Raw genomic sequence first — 17,576 nt, forward strand, 5'->3', positions numbered from 1 at the left:
CGCCGGCGGGGCGCCCCCTGGAGTGGCGCCACCATGGCGGGCATAAGTACCCCTGCCGGCGCTGCCCCACCTCAGTTCCTTCTTACTGCCGTGTTGGTCGTTGGAGCGTGTCTCTCTCTCTCTAGCTGTTAGGTTAATGGTTCCCGTTTCTCACTTTGTAAATAGTTGTGTAATTAGATAGTTAGGTTTTTTGTTTTGTTCCTTCTCCCCCCTTGGGGGTAAAGAATGCCAGGGCCGCAAGGCTTTAAAACGTGCGCTGACTGCGGGAAGTTTATGCCCTGGGGCGACCCCCACGACAGCTGCCTTAAGTGTCTGGGTGAGGCCCATTTGGCAATTGCCTGCAAAATCTGCAAGTCTTTCAAGCCTCGTACTAGAAAGGACAGAGTTTCCCGCTTGAAGCTTCTCCTCATGGAGTCGGCGCTTCAACCGGCACCGCCGGACCAGCCTGCGGTGCACAGCGCACCGGCCTCCACGCGCGAGGCCGTACCCCGGCACCGGACGTCGGCGTCAAGATCCCGGCACCGGTCTCACTCTCCCCCTTCTAAGAGGGTGAAGAAGTCCCGGGGCAGGTCCCCGTCCAAGAAGCTGACGTCGGCTGGACACTGCACCGGCAGCTCACCGGTACGCGCCTCCCCTCCGGTGCACCGTCGGCACCGAGGGGGTCTAGCGAGCCTTGGCCGCCTGCCCTCTCATCGTCCGTTTACGCCAGACACCTTTGAAGTCGGCTGACTCGGGCGGGTCGAGGTCGCCCACGGGGCAAGCCCGAAGGGCACCGCTGTCGCCCTTGCATGACCAGGGTCGGCATGCTACAGTGGCGTATGCGTCGGGACCAACCACGGTGGGTTCGGCTCCCGCTACTACTACGGGCCCCTTCACGATGCCGGGTCATCATTTCCAGGGAGCTTCGAGCCATGGCAGGCCGCTGCTCCCCAAGTTGCCAGAGCCCCGCTTGGCCGTACCGGTGCCATATTCCCAAGGCTATCTGGCTTCCCAAGAGTCGACGTCCGTCTCCATGCCGTCATCGGCACTGGCATCGACCCAGTGGTCTACCCCGGTACCGGGCATGGGCACCCCGGTACCGTTCCAGTTGGGCACGACTCGGTCGGCATCGAGCCTGAGCACCTCGGTGCCGTACCTGCTGGCCAAGCAACCGGCACCGGGCCTGGGCACCCCGGTGCCACAGCTCCAGGCATCGCAACTGGCACCGAGCCTGAGCACCTTGGTACCGCAGCTACTGGCGACGCAGCCGACACTGGGCCTTGGCACCCCGGTGCTACAATTGGCGCACACGGCACCAAGCCTGAGCACCTCGGTGCCACAAATGGCGCACAAGGCACCGAGCCTGAGCACCTCAGTACCGCAAAGGGCGCCGCAAGCGGCACCAGGCTTGGGTACCCCGGTGCCGCAGTTGTCTGCGCCATCCGAGTTTGCCGCACCGGGTCTGGGTCCCCTGGCACTGCAGACGGCACGTCCTCGCCGTGCGCATGCGGGAAAACCGGAGTCGATGGCCAAGTTCACGCCGCACTCCTCGTCTGCTCCCCCGTGGCCGGAATCCGACTACTCTTCGGACTCGGACGCGGCATCGGTGCGATCAGGGTCTTCGGGAGCTTCTTCGATGCACAGATCCAGATCTAGGCACCGAAGGGACCACAACCAGCAGGTGTGGCCCCCGCACCCGCAGTGGCCTTTTTGGACTCCCTGGGCCTATCAGTGGCAGGGACAACCACCTCCTTCTATGGGGTTGGAGGCTTCAGAGCACCGTTCCCATCCCTCTGCGTCCCTGTCTAGGGTGCCCCCCTCCCTCCTTCGAGTGCCACAACAAGACCCTGTGGCACCGCAACCACCAGTGCTGGAGACAGCCCCTCCGGAAGCTCGGGCCTCCCAACCGGCCCCGCAGTTGACTGCGACGGCTCCCCTGTTGGTCCAGGAGTCGTCGTCGTCGTCCTCCCCCGATGAGGCACTGGCAGACCCAGCGCCCGGGCTACCATCAATGGATCTCCTGCGGCGCATGGCTTCCAACCTGGCTGTTCTGGTTGAGCCCATAATTGAGGATACCAACCCGATGGTAGACATCCTCACTGAGGACACCCCTGCGTGGTTCGCTCTACCACTTAACAAGATGGTTTCAAAAATTACTAATGCCCTGTGGCAAACGCCAGCAACTCTGACTCCTACCCAAAAGGGGGTAGAAAGGCGTTATTTCGTCCTGCAGTCGGGTCACGACTTCCTTTACTCCCAACCCATCCCGGGATCATTGGTCGTGCAAGCCACGGCCCAAAAAGAAAGGCTTCCCTAACCCGGTCCTTCACCGAAGGCAAGGGAACCTAAGAAGCTGGACTCATTGGGCCGCAAGGTATACGCTACAGGTGCTCTGCAGCTCTGTATCGCCAACCAACAGGCGATGCTGAGCAGGTACGCTTTCAACACCTGGCAGGCGGTCGAAAAATTTAAAGGCTGACTCCCGATGGAGGACCGCCAGGAGTTTGCAGCTATGGCTTCCAAGGGTAAAGTCATTACACGAACTGCCCTCCAAGCGGCTTTGGACACCGTGGACTCGGCAGCCCACACCATGGCGACAGGTGTTGTTATGCGCTGTGGAGCGTGGCTCCACGTCTTGGGGATCCCCGCGGACGTCCAGCATACCATCCAGGACTTGCCCTTTGAAGGGAAGGCCTTGCTCTCGGAGCACACGGATTCCAGGCTCCATACCCTAAAAGACACTAGGACAACCCTGAAGTCCTTAGACATACATACGCCAGCCACGCAGTGGCGACAACTGCCTTTTAGGCAACAGGGTAGAGCGCTGCCCCAGATCCCCCGTGGGGACTTCTGGAGGTGCCGCTCCCGGGCCTCCGGTGGAGGTTCCGGGGTGGCCGCGCACCCTCAAGGGTCTAGGGGTCGACGTCGTCGCCCCAGGTCAGATCCCCAGCAGGCTGGCCCCCACGGCCCTTCTAATCAGGGCAAACCTCAAATTTGACATGGCGTTAGAGAGTCTTGTACCAGTCTGCCACTCTGGTCCTCTGTTCGGGTCCCGGCTTTCCCGTTTTGCCCAGGCATAGGCCCGAATAACATCAGATGCCTGGGTCCTGAATATTGTACATTCGGGCTATTCTATCCCGTTCCTGGGCCCACCGCCTTCAAAACCCCCTACCCTGTCCCTAACAAGGGACACCCCTCACGAACACATCCTACTTCAGGAAGTGGGGGCACTCCTCGAAAAAGGGGCAATAGAAAGGGTTTCCCCGCACTAGCGGGGCAAGGGGTTTTACTCCCGTTATTTTGTCGTCCCAAAACCAAAAGGGGGAGTTCGTCCTATCCTGGACCTTCGGTTCTTAAACAAGGCAGTGGTAAAACACAAGTTCAGAATGGTGACTTTAGCCTCGGTCATCCCAGTGCTTCAACTGGGCGACCGGTACGGGACTCTCGATCTAAAGATCTATTTCCATGTGGCTATCAAGCCCGGTCACAGGAGGTTTCTCCGGGGTATGGTGGGCCATCTCCGTTTTCAGTTTACGGTACTCCCCTTTGGGTTATGTACTGCGCCAAGGGTATTCACAAAATGTATGGCTGTGGTTGCCGCCTTTCTGCGCAATCGAGGGGTACACGTGTTCCCGTATCTCGACAATTGGTTAATCCGAGGTCGCTCGTATGAGCAGGTAGAAGCTCACGTATCACTCATAAGAGCTCTCTTCTTAAGGCTGGGGCTCTTGATAAATGTCAAAGTCATCCCTGACCCCCTCCCAGAGCATAGAGTTTGTGGGAGCCCTCCTCGATGCAAGGGTGGCAAGAGCGTTTCTACCCCACAGCAGGTTCCTCTCCATAGTGGAGCTGATCTCGGAACTAATCTGGTTCCCCATCACGACTCCTCGAGTCTGCTCCAGGCTCCTGGGCCATATGGCAGCTTGCACTTATACAGTGCGACATGCCAGGATGAGGATGATACCTCTGCAGGCGTGGTTGACAAAGGCCTTCTGCCAGTCCAAGGGCCTATGGGACTCCATAGTATCAGTGCCCCCGGACATTCTGGATTCCCTACTCTGGTGGACCCAGGAATCTGTGGTGCGCAGCGGGGTTCCCTTCAACGCCCCTCCCCCCTCGCTGACTCTGGTCACCGATGCGTCCGACCTAGGATAGGGTGCACACCTTGGGTGCCACAGAACTCAGGGCCTCTGGTCCCCTTCCGAACGGTCCCTGCACATCAACGTCTGGGAACTGCGAGCGGTGAGGAAGGCCTGCGAAGCATTCCTGCCGAGGCTCTCCCAGCGCTCCATCCTGGTACGTATGGACAACACTGCAGCGGTTTTGTACCTCAACAAGCAGGGTGGGGCATGTTCACCACCTCTGTGCAAGGAGGCCCTGCTTCTATGGCATCTATGTGTCACGCACGACATCACGTCTCAGGTGGAGTACCTCCCCGGGTGCAAGAACCTGCTTGCAGACACACTGAGCAGATCCTTTGGAGCCCACGAGTGGTCGCTCAAGGACTCTGTCCTCAGCCAGGTTTTCCGCAGGTGGGACTATCCCCACCTAGACCTGTTTGCCTCGGCACGCAATACGAAATGCAGGAACTACTGTTCCCTGCTGGGGCTGGGGAATTTTTCCAAGGGAGACACCCTAACGACCACGTGGCCAAAGGGCGTCCTCTATGCTTTTCCCCCATTCCCGCTAATCTCCAGGGTGTTGACCAGAGCGAGAACTTTCAGGTCCTCGATCATCCTCATAAACCCAGGTGGCCCAGACAGTTTTGGTTCCCCATCCTGGTGGACATGCTGACCCAGGACCCCATAGCACTCCCTCCAGTTCGGGACCTGCTAACCCAACCTTGGGACGGAAGAATAATGGTTCACCCAGATCTCCGGTCTCTCCATCTGATGGCCTGGTTTATCCGTGGTTGAACCAGCCGGAAAGGGAATGTTCCCGAAAGGTACAGATGGTGCTCCTTAGCAGTAGGAAGCCCTCTACTAGATGGTCGTACGCTGCCAAGTGGCGGCGCTTCTCGTCTTGGGCGTCCCGGAGAGGAGTACAGCTGTCCTCGGCCCCTATTCCAGCTATTCTCGACTATCTCTTTCAACTCCATTCTTCTGGCCTGTCCTTTTCTTCTATTAAAGTCCATGTGGCGCATCTCTCCGCCTTCCATGTCGGTACGGCAGGAGCCTCTCTTTTTTCTAACCAGGTGGTTAAAAGGTATCTTACGGGTTTGGAGAAACTGTACCCCTCGGTGAGGGCTCCATACCCTGAATGGAACCTCAACCTGGTCCTCCACAGGCTTATGTCCCCTCCCTTCGAGCCTTTGGCTACCTGTTCACTGAGGCACCTTTCAGTGAAGGTTGCTTTCATAGTAGCCATTACGTCTGCTAGAAGGGTATCAGTTAAGAGCGCTGACTATAGAGCCGCCCTACCTTGTTTTTTCACGTGATAATGTGAGGCTACGACCTCATCCAGCCTTCCTCCCGAAGGTGGTTTCCCCCTTTCACCTATCCCAGGAGATTTATTTACCGGTGTTCTTCCCTAAACCTCATGCATCCCCTAAGGAGCGTGTTCTACACTCCCTAGATGCCAAGCGGGCGCTGGCTTTTTATATCGACCGAACCAAGCCCTTCCGTAAATCCCAACAGTTGTTTGTCACATTTGGGGGAAAGGGAAAAGGTTCACCTATTTCTACGCAAAGGTTATCAAGATGGGTGGTGCAATGTATAGTAGAGTGTTACCAACTGGCTGGTAAAACCCCACCCAGGGTGAAGGCACATTCTACCAGGGCGCAGGCGTCCTCGGTAGCCTTTGGTGCCCAAGTACCGATCACAGACATTTGCAGGGCAGCCACCTGGGCTTCCCTACACACATTTACAACACATTATGCGCTACCTCAACAGGCCAGGGAGGATGCAAGGGTGGGCTCTGCAGTCCTCCAATCTGTGATGTAAATATGTAAATGTATAGATCTGGTTGTCTTGTTTTGGGTTGGTGATTTGTCACCGTTTATTTGTTCAAATAAATCTGCTTATGGTTCATCTTCTTTCATGACTCGGGTGATATGACTGTTCCGACCCCTCCTCCTCCTGGGGGGTTAGCTTGGTAGTCACCTACTTCGAATGGACATGAGCAACCACTCGAAGAAGAAAAGAACGGTTACTTTCCTGTAACTGTTGTTCTTCGAGATGTGTTGCTCATGTCCATTCGATTCCCACCCTACCTCCCCTTTGTCGGAATCTCCAGCAAGAAGGAACTGAGGTGGGGCAGCGCCGGCAGGGGTACTTATGCCCCGCCTTGGCGGCGCCACTCCAGGGGGCGCCCCGCCGGCGCTACAGGTACCGCTAGGGAAAACGCTCCGGAAGACGTGGTGCACGCGGCGCGCACACCTACTTCGAATGGACATGAGCAACACATCTTGAAGAACAACAGTTACAGGTAAGTAACCATTCTTGTACTCAACCCAGTCCTTACCTATGCCAAATCCATGCAGCATTCACGGCTGCCTTTTCAACAGGGATTATTTTTTAGGAGACAGTGAGTGTATCCCACCTGGTCATGCTACTGTAAATGCAGGGTGGCCCTAGTCATTAGTGAAACTCTTTCCTGTGTCCTCCTTAGATGCCGTAGTATTTCGGGAGCCGTGTTCAGAAATTTACCTGTGATTTTTTTTTTTTTTGTGATGCTGAACTGGGTACCCTTCCCCATAGAGACCTGAGTATTTTCAGGACAAACAGGATTTAATAGATTTCTGTTTTGATTTCTTTTCCCCTGTGCTCACGGATTCCTTTGCCATTTCCAGTCGATTTGTACTGGTTCATTTAAACCTGGCTTCTCTCCTTCTCCTCCTCCTCCTCCGCTCCCAGCTGCTCCTCTGACTTGATCCTGCTGTGAGGACTCAAAGCCACAATGCTTGGCATCCATCACTTTCACAACAACCGGTTGTGATGTCCCCAAAACAGGATTATATCTTGGCTGAAGCGGAAGGAGGGAGCTAATCAGTGATGGAGGGAAAATATATCCACCGCCTACTTTAATATGCAATAAACAGGATGGGAAATAAGAAACTTTCAGCTTATCCCTGTGTGGAAAAGTCCCTTCTCCAGGACTAATGGCTGTTCTTTTAGCTGCAGCCTACTGTTAAAGCCACTTATAAGGAAATCTGACCAGGGTTCCATATGGGGTTATGAGATGCTGGTACTCCCTCCACGCAAACCTCTAGGGTATTTCAAGGCCTTGTAAAGAGGAACTCAGTCGTCTGTTGATGTGCACTGTACCACGTGACTGCCAGCTGCCAGCCATGCCTGGCAGAGTTTATAAATATAGAGGCAGAGAAGCAGGGAGTGAGGGCAAGGAGGCTTTGTGGATGGGAGACTAATGAAGAGCCGCAAGGATAAGGTAGGCCTGGGCTTTCTGGCTGGGCTAGCAGACTCCAGCGTTTGGTACCTAAGAGCTCATGGGGGTGGGGCCTTTAGAACCTGCCTTGCTTTGGAGAAAAATCTGCTTCCCCATTACACCAGCGAAAGCTGCAATCGTGGATGTCACTTGCCAGGTCTCTAAGGATGAAAGCTTGTGTGTAACACCTGGAATTGAGCAATAATATGGCACTCGGGCGATACTCTGCCTCTCCTTACCCCCATGAGGCATATTGGCGGACTGCACCTGGCTGGCACTGCTTTGGTTGAAACAATGGAGAAGCCCAGCAAGAGGTGCTGGATAAAAAGGCTGGGACCAGTGTTCCCTCTAAGCTGCAGGCCGCACAGCTTCACAAGTGATTCATCAGCCCTGCCCAGTCAGAGGCTCAGGGCTCCAGGCGTGGAGCTGACTGCCTGGGCAGGGCGGCTGAATCACCTGTGAAGCTGCGCTGCCGCACATCTTAGAACACTGGCTGGGATCCTGCATCAGCATCATCTTCTCTCCCCTTTCTCTCCTGTTTTCCTGCTCCAGTAGCATGGACTAATTCTGTGCAGTCTGGCCAGCATGGAGCAAAAGCTGACTCTTGGATGATGGGAGGAAGCAAAAGTGTGAGACTTCTTGAGCAGGTGTCTGCTGGCTGTGTGGGGCTGCTGCCAGGCAAACCTGCACTTTGCTGAACTCCAGTGTGAATAATTTGCCCTTGCCCCAATCTCTGTCCATGCAGCCACCACAAAGACTAGCAAAGACACCTATCCAGCCCTCTTTTTACACTTAAAACAGCAAAAATCCAAAGGATTCTTGGTTCCTGCTCTTCTAGCCACAGGGCCTATTTTCTCACATAGTGGGACTTGATCTGATTGGATTGTCAAACCCTAAGGCCAAAGCCCGACTGGACCCCACTAGCTGGTCAAGGTCAATGATGAGGTTGAGCTTTGCACAGCTAGAGGCCTTCCCTCTGCTTGCTTTTCCCCCTGAGAGATTATGAATTTCCATCTCTCTCACATCTGATGTGTGGCACTCCCTTGCCCCGGACAGTTTCCTCAGGTTATTTTTTGCTCTGTTTTGTTGACTCCTCCCTGCCCTGCTACTGCTGCACTCTGTCTTGTACACTTGGGATGCCTTGGAGGAAGTAGGACAGCTGTGTAGTCCTTATTAAAACACCGGTTATGCCTTGTGCTGTTGTGTGTATCAGGAACTGGGGAACAGAGAATAGTTTTTCCAGCCAGCAATCCAGGGGACTTGCCAGCTCTTCATTGCTTCTAGCTGTACTAGCTGCTCTTTATGTGGGGGAACTGTGTAAGAAATGGCAACAGGGCACATGTGTTCCCCTGCAAAATACCTCCTGTGTGACCGTGATACCGAATCTCGGAGGTATTAAGGCCTTGCTTTGCAACAGCCTTTTCTTCATGTCTAGATGGCGGTGGTTAAGGGGCCAGCAGCCTTGCCTGCACCAGCATTCCCTTTGGGGAGCTGCACTGGTATTCATGCAAGGGTGGGAAATGGGAAGAAAAATGCTGAGTAGACCTGGCCTGAGTAAAACCTGCATGGGGTCTTTTCCTTCCACGTGCTGTTCTTCAGCTTCCCTTCCACTCTGGTGGCCCAAAGGACCTTTTGGCATTGCTGGATTATATTGTATATTGTATGTGGGATTTCTATCTGGTAGAGTTGGAAGCTGGCACTTCATCTGAATCCTTGAAAATCTCCAAATGCCTCCTTTTCTTTCCTCTCCTTGTAGCCTGACCTGCTGAACTTCAAGAAGGGATGGCTGACAAAGCAGTACGAAGATGGGCAGGTAAGTCTACCGGGACATGCTCCTTTTTGGATGCTGTGGTCAGTCAGTGTTTGTGTAACCATGCACTAGTCCACATGTGACATGGCATCCTTTTTGTAGCTTGGTGCAGTTGTCTGCCTACATTTGTGCATATGGTGCTGTGGCTGTACTCACAATCCAAACAAATGGCCAGGGTGGGGGTGGTGGCAGGGTTGGGGGGTGTGTGTGTGTGTGTGTGTGTGTGTGTGTGTGTGTGTGTGTGTGATTGCTCAGGTGTGGGCAGGAGAGATCCTGTGTTAAAGATGAACACAAAAGGCTGTCCACTCTGTCCAGCCCCTGGGACACAACTCAAGATTTCTACTGTCACCGCTGGTGTCACTCCCCTACAGCAGCTACATTTCAAGGGCTTCCTACCTAGTGGCTGAACCATGACAGCCTGGTCCGGACAGATTAATAAGGGAGAGGGAGAGAGATGTTGTATAGCACTTTCCACCTTCCCACAGTAACAAATCTCTACTGCCCCTGCAAGGTAGCTCTGGATTAGCCCTGTTTTATACTTGGGAGACCAGATGGAGGCATCTTGGCAACAGTGTGCAGGGAGAGCTCTGTCAAATCCACAGCATGGCACAGGCCAGGCAGCCGTTGCTATGTGAGCTCCACATATCTCCCCCGCCCCACACACCAGCACACAAGCAGGGTCTGCTTAGGCAGGAATGGCTGGCCTTCTGCATTGCAGAAGATTCAGACCCCAGCACCTGACTGTCATTTAGTGAGTTTCTAGGGAGCTGAGGTCAGCGTGGGCTGTAGCATTAGTTCTCTTGAACCCTTTTCCCTTGTGGTCACAGCCACCTCTTCAGCTTCAGGTGCAGAACAGGCATGCTCAGAATCACAGAAGTGATGTGAGCAAGCAATTAGATTAAATAAAAATGTCTCCATTAAGGCACTAATGGAAGCACCAGCTTCCCACCTCTCTCTCCTTCCCCTTGGTTAAGTGCTCAGCTCCTACAGCCTTATAGGCTGGCAGTGATATGGGGCTGTGACTGAGCTCATTTTATTCTTTATAAATAAACCCCTCCCTTGATTTTCTCCATGTCTTCCCCCTCCCCCCGATCCGTTTGCGGAGGACACAGGGGAGCAAATGATTTACATGGGGTTGGCAGGCAGTGATGTGGTCTGTGTGTAAGCTGGGGCTAGGCTACCGAGGCTGCAACTTGGAGAATTGATGGGGAGTCTATTCTGTGCTCAGAATGCTCTTACCATCAGGGGAGAGACTGACTGACTGACTGTGAAAATGAAATGTTTGTTCTTTGCTTCTTTGTGCATCCAGTGCATTCAGTTTAGCAGTGCTCTCCTGCTGCTGCTGTGTGAAGATCTAGGCTCTGCCCCTTCTATTAATCCCCAGCCCTGCAGTCTGGAATCAAAAGAGAGCCAGCTCTTTTGGGGGTACTGCAAATTGGGAGAGGAGATCCAGGGTAGGAATGGTGTCCCTAACCTCTGTCTGCCAAAAGCTGGGAATGGGCAACAGGGGAGGGATCACTTGATGATTGCCTATTCATTTCAGTCTCTTTGGGAGCATCTGGCATTGGCCACTGTTGGAAGACAGGGCACTGAGCTAGATGGACCTTTGGTCTGACCCAGTATGGCCGTTCTCATGTTCTTAGGTTTGAAAGGGTTCAGTTCTCATCGGGAAATGTTTTTTTCTTTGTGTCCAAAAATGGCTGGAAGCAGGACCATCCCGAGGGAGGTTGGGGCCCCAGGCAACCCTCCCAGATACCGCTGGCACTGCCCCTGCTCTACCCCTTCCCTAAGCACCATCCCTGTTCTGCCCCCACCTCCAAGCAATGCAGCCCAGGAGATTATGTACATCTGGTGCAGTGGCAGCAGGGATCAGCTCCCTTCCTGCACTCACCACAGCGGTGGGAACTGGAGAGGCCCAGCAGCCTGCTCTGCCCTGCCACACCACCCTTCTGGCCAGCTGCGCCCTGCTTCTCTATGGCAGTGGGAAATGGAGCACCCTGGGACTGTGGTGCTCTGTTTCCACCACCACTGCGAAGCCATGTGCAACGGGCCAGGAGAGGGTGGTGGGGTGGAGCGGAGCAGGCAGCCTGGCCATTCCTGTTTCCACTGCTGCAGTGAGTGAGAGGGGCGACCCCTGCTGTCACCACACCAGGCCCCCAGATAATCCCCTAGCTCTCGCCCATCCATAGGATGCTTGAGGCAGCCACTGTGGGTCCCCAAAAGTGCTCTGGCTGGAAGCACAAGTGCAGTGTAATTGAGAGGCAACACTTAGGAAGGAAAACAGAACGGTTTGATCTGGTTCTCTTGGATGGAGGAACTCGAATCTCCCTGGCAGCACAGCAGAAAATTAACTTATTAAACACTGATTTTTATTAGCTACCACACTTTGAATGAAGGGCTAGAATGTGAGTTCTGAAAGAAACTTCTGTATCCATCCTTTGTGTCCTGTCTCGTACTTCGATGGCTCATTGGTCTAACCTAGTATGGCCATTCTTATGTTACTGCTCGAAGCTGGGACTAGATCATTTGTCGTGTTCTGTTCACTCAAAAGTATCTGGAACTGGCCACTGTTAGAAGACCTGGACCATTGGTCTGACCCAGCATGGCTTTTCTCATGTAAAATTGTAAGCTCTTTGGGGCAGAATTTTGTTCCGGGTTTGTAAAGTATTTAATGCAATGAGGACTATGGTCCATTACTAGGACTTCTAAGCGGAACAGTAATATAAATAATAATAGTTGAGTACTTTAGCCAAAAAAAGGGGAAAATATTTGGAAATTGAGGTTTTTGCTCTTAACACAATAGATATAATATGAAGAACCCTCGCAAACACAATGAGCGGGGTCCAAATAATTGATACTAAATGCATGCAAAATGCAACGCCTAGCTACGGGTACACACTGCTGCTCTAGCGAGATTGTGGGGGCCTCTGAATCACATACAGGGAGTGCCACTAGAAGGGTCATAAATGAACTAGTTAAAGGAAAACCACCCAATTCCTGTACACTCCAGAACTAAACAGGAATCCCCCATCCAAATTCATAAATCATAAAGAACGCGTCCTTCTGAGCCGAAGAATGCCGCCATTAAACCCGACAATTTGTCCGTAAACTGAAAGGGTAGGACTCTGCAGATCCAAGAGACACAGCGTATTTGTGGTGATTTTTCTGGCCATGGCCCTATATCACCACTGAGTGTGGATCCTTTACAACTCAGACTGTTGTGTGCTAAACAAACATGGCCACTCAGACAGGAGAAGATCCCATAGGTGGAGGCCACGTGCTGGATTCACCCCAGCATCTCTTCCCCCTCATTGATCTTTGTACTGGCTTTCAGCTGTGAGAGCGCGTGTCCCACCAGAGCACGAAGCTGGTAGTTGCAGTCTGCCCAGCGGTTTAGGTAGCAGAGGGGATAGTCAACTATGCCACAGCCACCCTGGGTGTGGGAAAGGAACAGCTTGTTAAAGAGCCTGCCTTGTTTTGTTTCCTAGTGGAAGAAACACTGGTTTGTGCTGACGGATCAGAGCCTCAGATACTACAGGGACTCCGTGGCAGAGGAGGTAGGTGTCTCCCTTCAGAGCTTAAACCCTATTCACTTAACAGTCCAATAAGTCCCAAATGGCTCCAGTGGGTCCGACTCCCAGCATTGCTCCTGCAGTTCTCCATATGAGCATGGCTGAGTCATTCTGGGTGGGAAGTTCAGGTTCCTGGATTTGTGTTTGTGCCTTGCAAGGGCACTGAAGAGCAGAAAGCCTGGGGGTACTTTGAAATTAATTGGGTGCTTCCTGCATCAAGAGCATCCCTAACAGAGCTCATGCTCAGACTCCCAGCCCTCGGAGATTCAGTGAGAGGTAGACTTGGTGCAGCCCGAAATCAAAGCTGCTTTTTTCCCTCTTTTTATTCCAACTCTGTGGGGCCATGATGGGGCTGGAACATCCATGGGGATGGGTTTGTGTGGCTTCTACTGTGTGTCTCATCCTTGATGCTGAGAATGAGACCACGGATCACGTGGAGAAGCTTCCTAAGTGACATTGTGTTAGATGCCGCTTTTCGTGTGCAATAATCCTTATGGTTTCCTCTCTTCCCCAGGCAGCTGATCTGGATGGAGAAATTGATTTGTCTACGTGCTATGACGTAACTGAATATCCAGTTCAGCGAAACTATGGCTTCCAGATCCATGTAAGAACGTGTCAGGAACTGGGAATGCTGCTGCTGTGGGGAGCAGTTGGTGTGAGGATAGCAGATATTTCCTTGTCCCAACAAACTCAGCGGTCAGTCACCAGTGCTGGCTGGATCAGACAGATGAAACCACTCTTATAAAACATTTGTCTGTGGAGCCTGTCCTATGGGAAGGGAAATGTCTTCCTGACTCCCCTCAGAGGCTGGCCGGCTTGTGCCCTGAAGCATGTGACTGGCTAGTCCATAGGTTCATGTTTTGCTCAAGAGGTGTTGGAAAGAAATGGGGATGGAGTTGATGTTCTCTCACAAATGCCCAGTGAAGATGTTCTGAAGGACTTGAGTGAAATACTAGCAAACTCGGGGCTTGTCTAAACAGTACTGCAGTATGACCTAGATTTCTAGAGTCTCTGTGCTGAGGGGTGAAGAGTAGGGTCTGGGGAGTGAGTGCTGGCAACACGTTGAAGGGAAGGGAAGTGCTTCTCAATAGAATCGGCCATGTTGACCTGCTTCTTCTCTCTGCCTAGACAAAAGAAGGAGAATTCACCCTCTCTGCCATGACCTCTGGGATTCGACGAAACTGGATCCAGACAATCATGAAGCATGTTCGCCCCACTACCGCTCCAGATGTGACCAGGTATAGAACTAGAAAAAGTATGATGTGCATGTCTGTCGTCTTAACCATTCCCCTCTATCCTCTCTGTTGCTGTGCAGAAATACCCATCCCCTTTCTGGATGTTTGTTTGTTTCTAGTCCCTCCCACTCAGTGTTCTGGCCGCTCCCATTTTCTTGGCTTAGGCTGGGCACCCTTTGCTCTCCTGCTGCTTTTGCAGTCAGCACAGGACAGAGTCAGAGTTCCTCCTGTTGTGCACACCCATGTGCAACCAGTTGCATCTGCCGATGGAAGCTGAAGGAATGCTCCTATTTCCTACTAGTCATTTGCACACCTCCTGCCTGACCTAGAGGCACAGATGTGGGGATACGCCTGTATTTGTGGACATTCTTCGATGTGTGTGCAACCCCTGGCTAGGGGCTGCTTATATTGGGTGTCCCCTTTCCCCTCTCCAGCAAGATCAGCCTGTCACCTCCATGGAATACCTCAGCAGATGCCTTAGTGAGAAGCATTTCTTCTCCTTTAACCTTCTCAATAGCTGAAGCAACTTCTTCCCCTTCACATAAGACATGGAGTGACCACAGTCAGTACATGAGGCAGGCACCCACAAATTTCATATAGTAACTGGTGTCAGACCTTGCAGCTGTGGGTGAAGTGTGCTCTTTACTTTCTCTCAGCTAAACATTATTGTGGTTTGGCACTGCATCAAGCCACAGGCATCCTGATCCCTGGGTTCCTGGCTGGCTGTCATGTAGTGAATGAAGATGCACCCACACAGTTATACTTTCTCTTATCTGTCCTCAACTGGCAGCAACTGAATTTGCCTGATTTCCCTTAGCATTAGTGGAAGAGTTCTCTCCACCCAGTGCTGTCTATCCAGAGATGATCCATGATCTCTTCCCCTCGCCCACTCAGATACACCCCCACCTCTGGCAGAGTTGGCTGGTGAATCTCTCGTGGCTCTCCAGGAATTCTCCTTTTTCCTCACTCCTGCATATGTTTGATTTCCATGCATTCCCAGGAAAAACTTCTCTTTGAAACTATCGGTGCTGAAGCCCAGGTTGGAAAACTGTGTTCTCTCCTGTATTAACGTTCTGTGGTTTGTATCTCTTGTGAGTCACTGCATGCTCCCCGTTTTCTGCACTCCAGATAGAAAGCTCCGAAATTTTCATTTATTTTTAAAATTAAAATGAGAGAGAAAGGAAGAAGCAACCTGGTCTTGATATTTGGTTTCCACCCAATGGTATCTTCCGATGTGCATAGTTATGAAGCTGGACAAGACCAAATAAATTAGCAGGGATAGTTAAACCTCTAAGTAGTTGTGTAAATTCCTGTTTTGTCAAGTTAGCAAAATTAAATCTAGGTAAATTGCAATAGTTAATTTAGCTCGTTTCAGAATTTTTGTGTAATGAGTGAATTTTATTAGTGATGTGGATTGGAACTATTTGAGCCTCTTTCTCCACAGCTAAGTTGGAACTACCCAAACATAGAGAAAACCATTAATTATGATCCCAGTAGAGCACTTATCCTGGGGTGTGTCTCAATGCACTGGGTGCCCCCACCTATCTTCTTCCAAGTTGGTACCGTGTGCACATTCTACAAAGGCTAGTAGACAGGAATTCTGTGCAGCTGACTGCCAGAGATCAGGAGGCTCGTGGGGCTGTGGGCTTGCAAGTGTTTTATCCTGCAGTGCTAGTAGGATGATCTATGCCCCATGTCAAGGGGTTGGAGCAGTTTAGTCTTCATGGTCAGTTCAGCATATGGTAAATCTGCTGAAATTGCCCCTGTGGTGACCAACTGTGTTGGTGGCTTTGCTGTTGTCAGTATCTCCAGTAGGGATGTAAATGGTTAACCAGCGAACCAGTAAGCCTCATCCTTAATGGGTGAAGCTTACCTGTTCCAATTAACCAGTAGGGGCTAGGGCAACTCCCCTCCTGCCCTGGGCAGGGGACAACTCCATTCCTGCAGGGCCCACCACAGACAGGAGCTGCTCTGCCAGCTAGCCAGAGCAGCCCCTGTCCGGGACAGGACTGGCTCAGCCTCCCTGCTGCACATTTCATGCCAGCACCAGCCCCACTCCTGGGAACCGGCTGCAGAGCCCACAGCGAAGTCTCCCCAGGAGTGTGGTCCCAGAGAAGCATCTGCAGCTTTATGCTGCAGAGACCGCAGTGCATGGAACCACTAGGAATTTTTACACAGTTAAATTTTTAAATGACTTTTTATAAACCTACTCTCCACTAGGAGCTGGATTGATAAACCCAACTCACTTCAATCTCCTTTTAACATCTTTATTTGCCCTGTGTTATGGCTTCTGAAATCCACTACATCCAATGTGCCTGTTTTAAACACAGGATTAATATTTGCATTGTGGTAGCACCTAGGAGCCTCAGTCATGGCCCAGGATTCCATTGTGCTAGGAGCTGCATAAAACCAGAACAAAAAGATGGTCCCTGCTCTCAAAGAGCTCACAGTCTAAGTGCAAAGATGTTAGTTGGATCAGACTAATCACCTCTCGACAAAGAAAAGAACAAAAATGAATGGGCTCAACACAGCAAGTGGGTCCTTCTTTACATGCTGAAATCCATCCACCTCCTACTTGGGCTCCGTCTCCAAGCCAACTCAAACTGCAATTGCCTGCCAATTTCACACCATTTTTTAGCTCTACCACACGGTGTTCCTGACCTAACTACTAAAAGGAGCACTAACCACTTTCCCCGCAGTAATTAAAAACCTCCCTCCACCCCATCCTTCTGGCCTGTGAGTAGCTTTCCAGGGCTAGTATGGGTTGAGTTAACTCATTTGAACGGAAGGAGAAAAATGGGTCCGAGACTGGAAAAAGTCAAACATTAATAATGGCAATGCGTGGGCTGTTGGGCAGTTCTAAGGCTTTTTTTATCTTCTAGATCAGCGTCACTGTGTCCTCCTAAATTTGTTTCTAAATGCTGTTCCTATTACGTGACACATAATCTGTGCCAGTCTGGAATGCGCAGAGGGGAAATAAGCTGATAACAGATATGGCAACAGGACATTCTCAAGTCTCTGAGACATCTGGGATCAGAGCTGTATCATTTCAGACTTCTGGCAGTGGCTAAGAGTCCAGGGATTCCCTTGGCTCTCAACCCCTGTTCAGTTTCAAGACAATGACTCCTGTTCAAATTGCTGTGTTAACCAGCTAACCAGACTGGTTTGCTTTGGAGACATCTAGCCTCAAAGCATGAAGGTCAAAATTGGCTCTGAACTCGAATGGTGCAATTCCATCATGGTGCAATATGGAAGTTTCTTTTGTTAGTTGCAAGGGGGCAAGGCTGAAGTGTGTGTTTCTAGGCTGATTTTCAAAGACAAACTTGAAATGGCAAGAGTGTCTTAAAATTAAGCCAACCTGAGCCTGTAGCGTGATGGTGGTGGGTGAAAAGTGCATCGGAAGATACTAGCATAGGAACCATGCAGAGTCATTTCCTTATGTTGCATTGTTTGAGTATGTGCACATATGGAGTGTAATGAGTTTAGGTGGGGCACAGTTGGGGAGGAATCTTTTTGTTGTAAATACTCCAAGGTAGTCCTCTTCTGGCATGCCAGCTGTAAATACTGACACTCTTCACACCTGTCCCTCCAGGTTAG

General features: G+C 51.8%; 1 protein-coding gene across 14 annotated transcripts in view; it reads left to right on the top strand.

The window, feature by feature from the left end:
• MPRIP (myosin phosphatase Rho interacting protein) overlaps nucleotides 1–17,576 on the top strand; it is a 191,631-nt gene that overhangs the window by 138,070 nt on the left and 35,985 nt on the right. For all 14 annotated transcript variants that reach the window (XM_089769309.1, XM_089769310.1, XM_089769308.1 and 11 more), the window contains 4 exons: nucleotides 9,119–9,175; nucleotides 12,661–12,729; nucleotides 13,259–13,348; nucleotides 13,873–13,982. In XM_089769309.1, coding sequence (XP_089625435.1) covers nucleotides 9,119–9,175; nucleotides 12,661–12,729; nucleotides 13,259–13,348; nucleotides 13,873–13,982 — 326 coding nt within the window. The remainder of the gene's footprint in view (nucleotides 1–9,118; nucleotides 9,176–12,660; nucleotides 12,730–13,258; nucleotides 13,349–13,872; nucleotides 13,983–17,576) is intronic.

Source organism: Pelodiscus sinensis, chromosome 15 (genome assembly GCF_052426305.1).
Source record: "Pelodiscus sinensis isolate ZL-2025 chromosome 15, ASM5242630v1, whole genome shotgun sequence".
Lineage (NCBI taxonomy): Eukaryota > Metazoa > Chordata > Testudines > Trionychidae > Pelodiscus > Pelodiscus sinensis.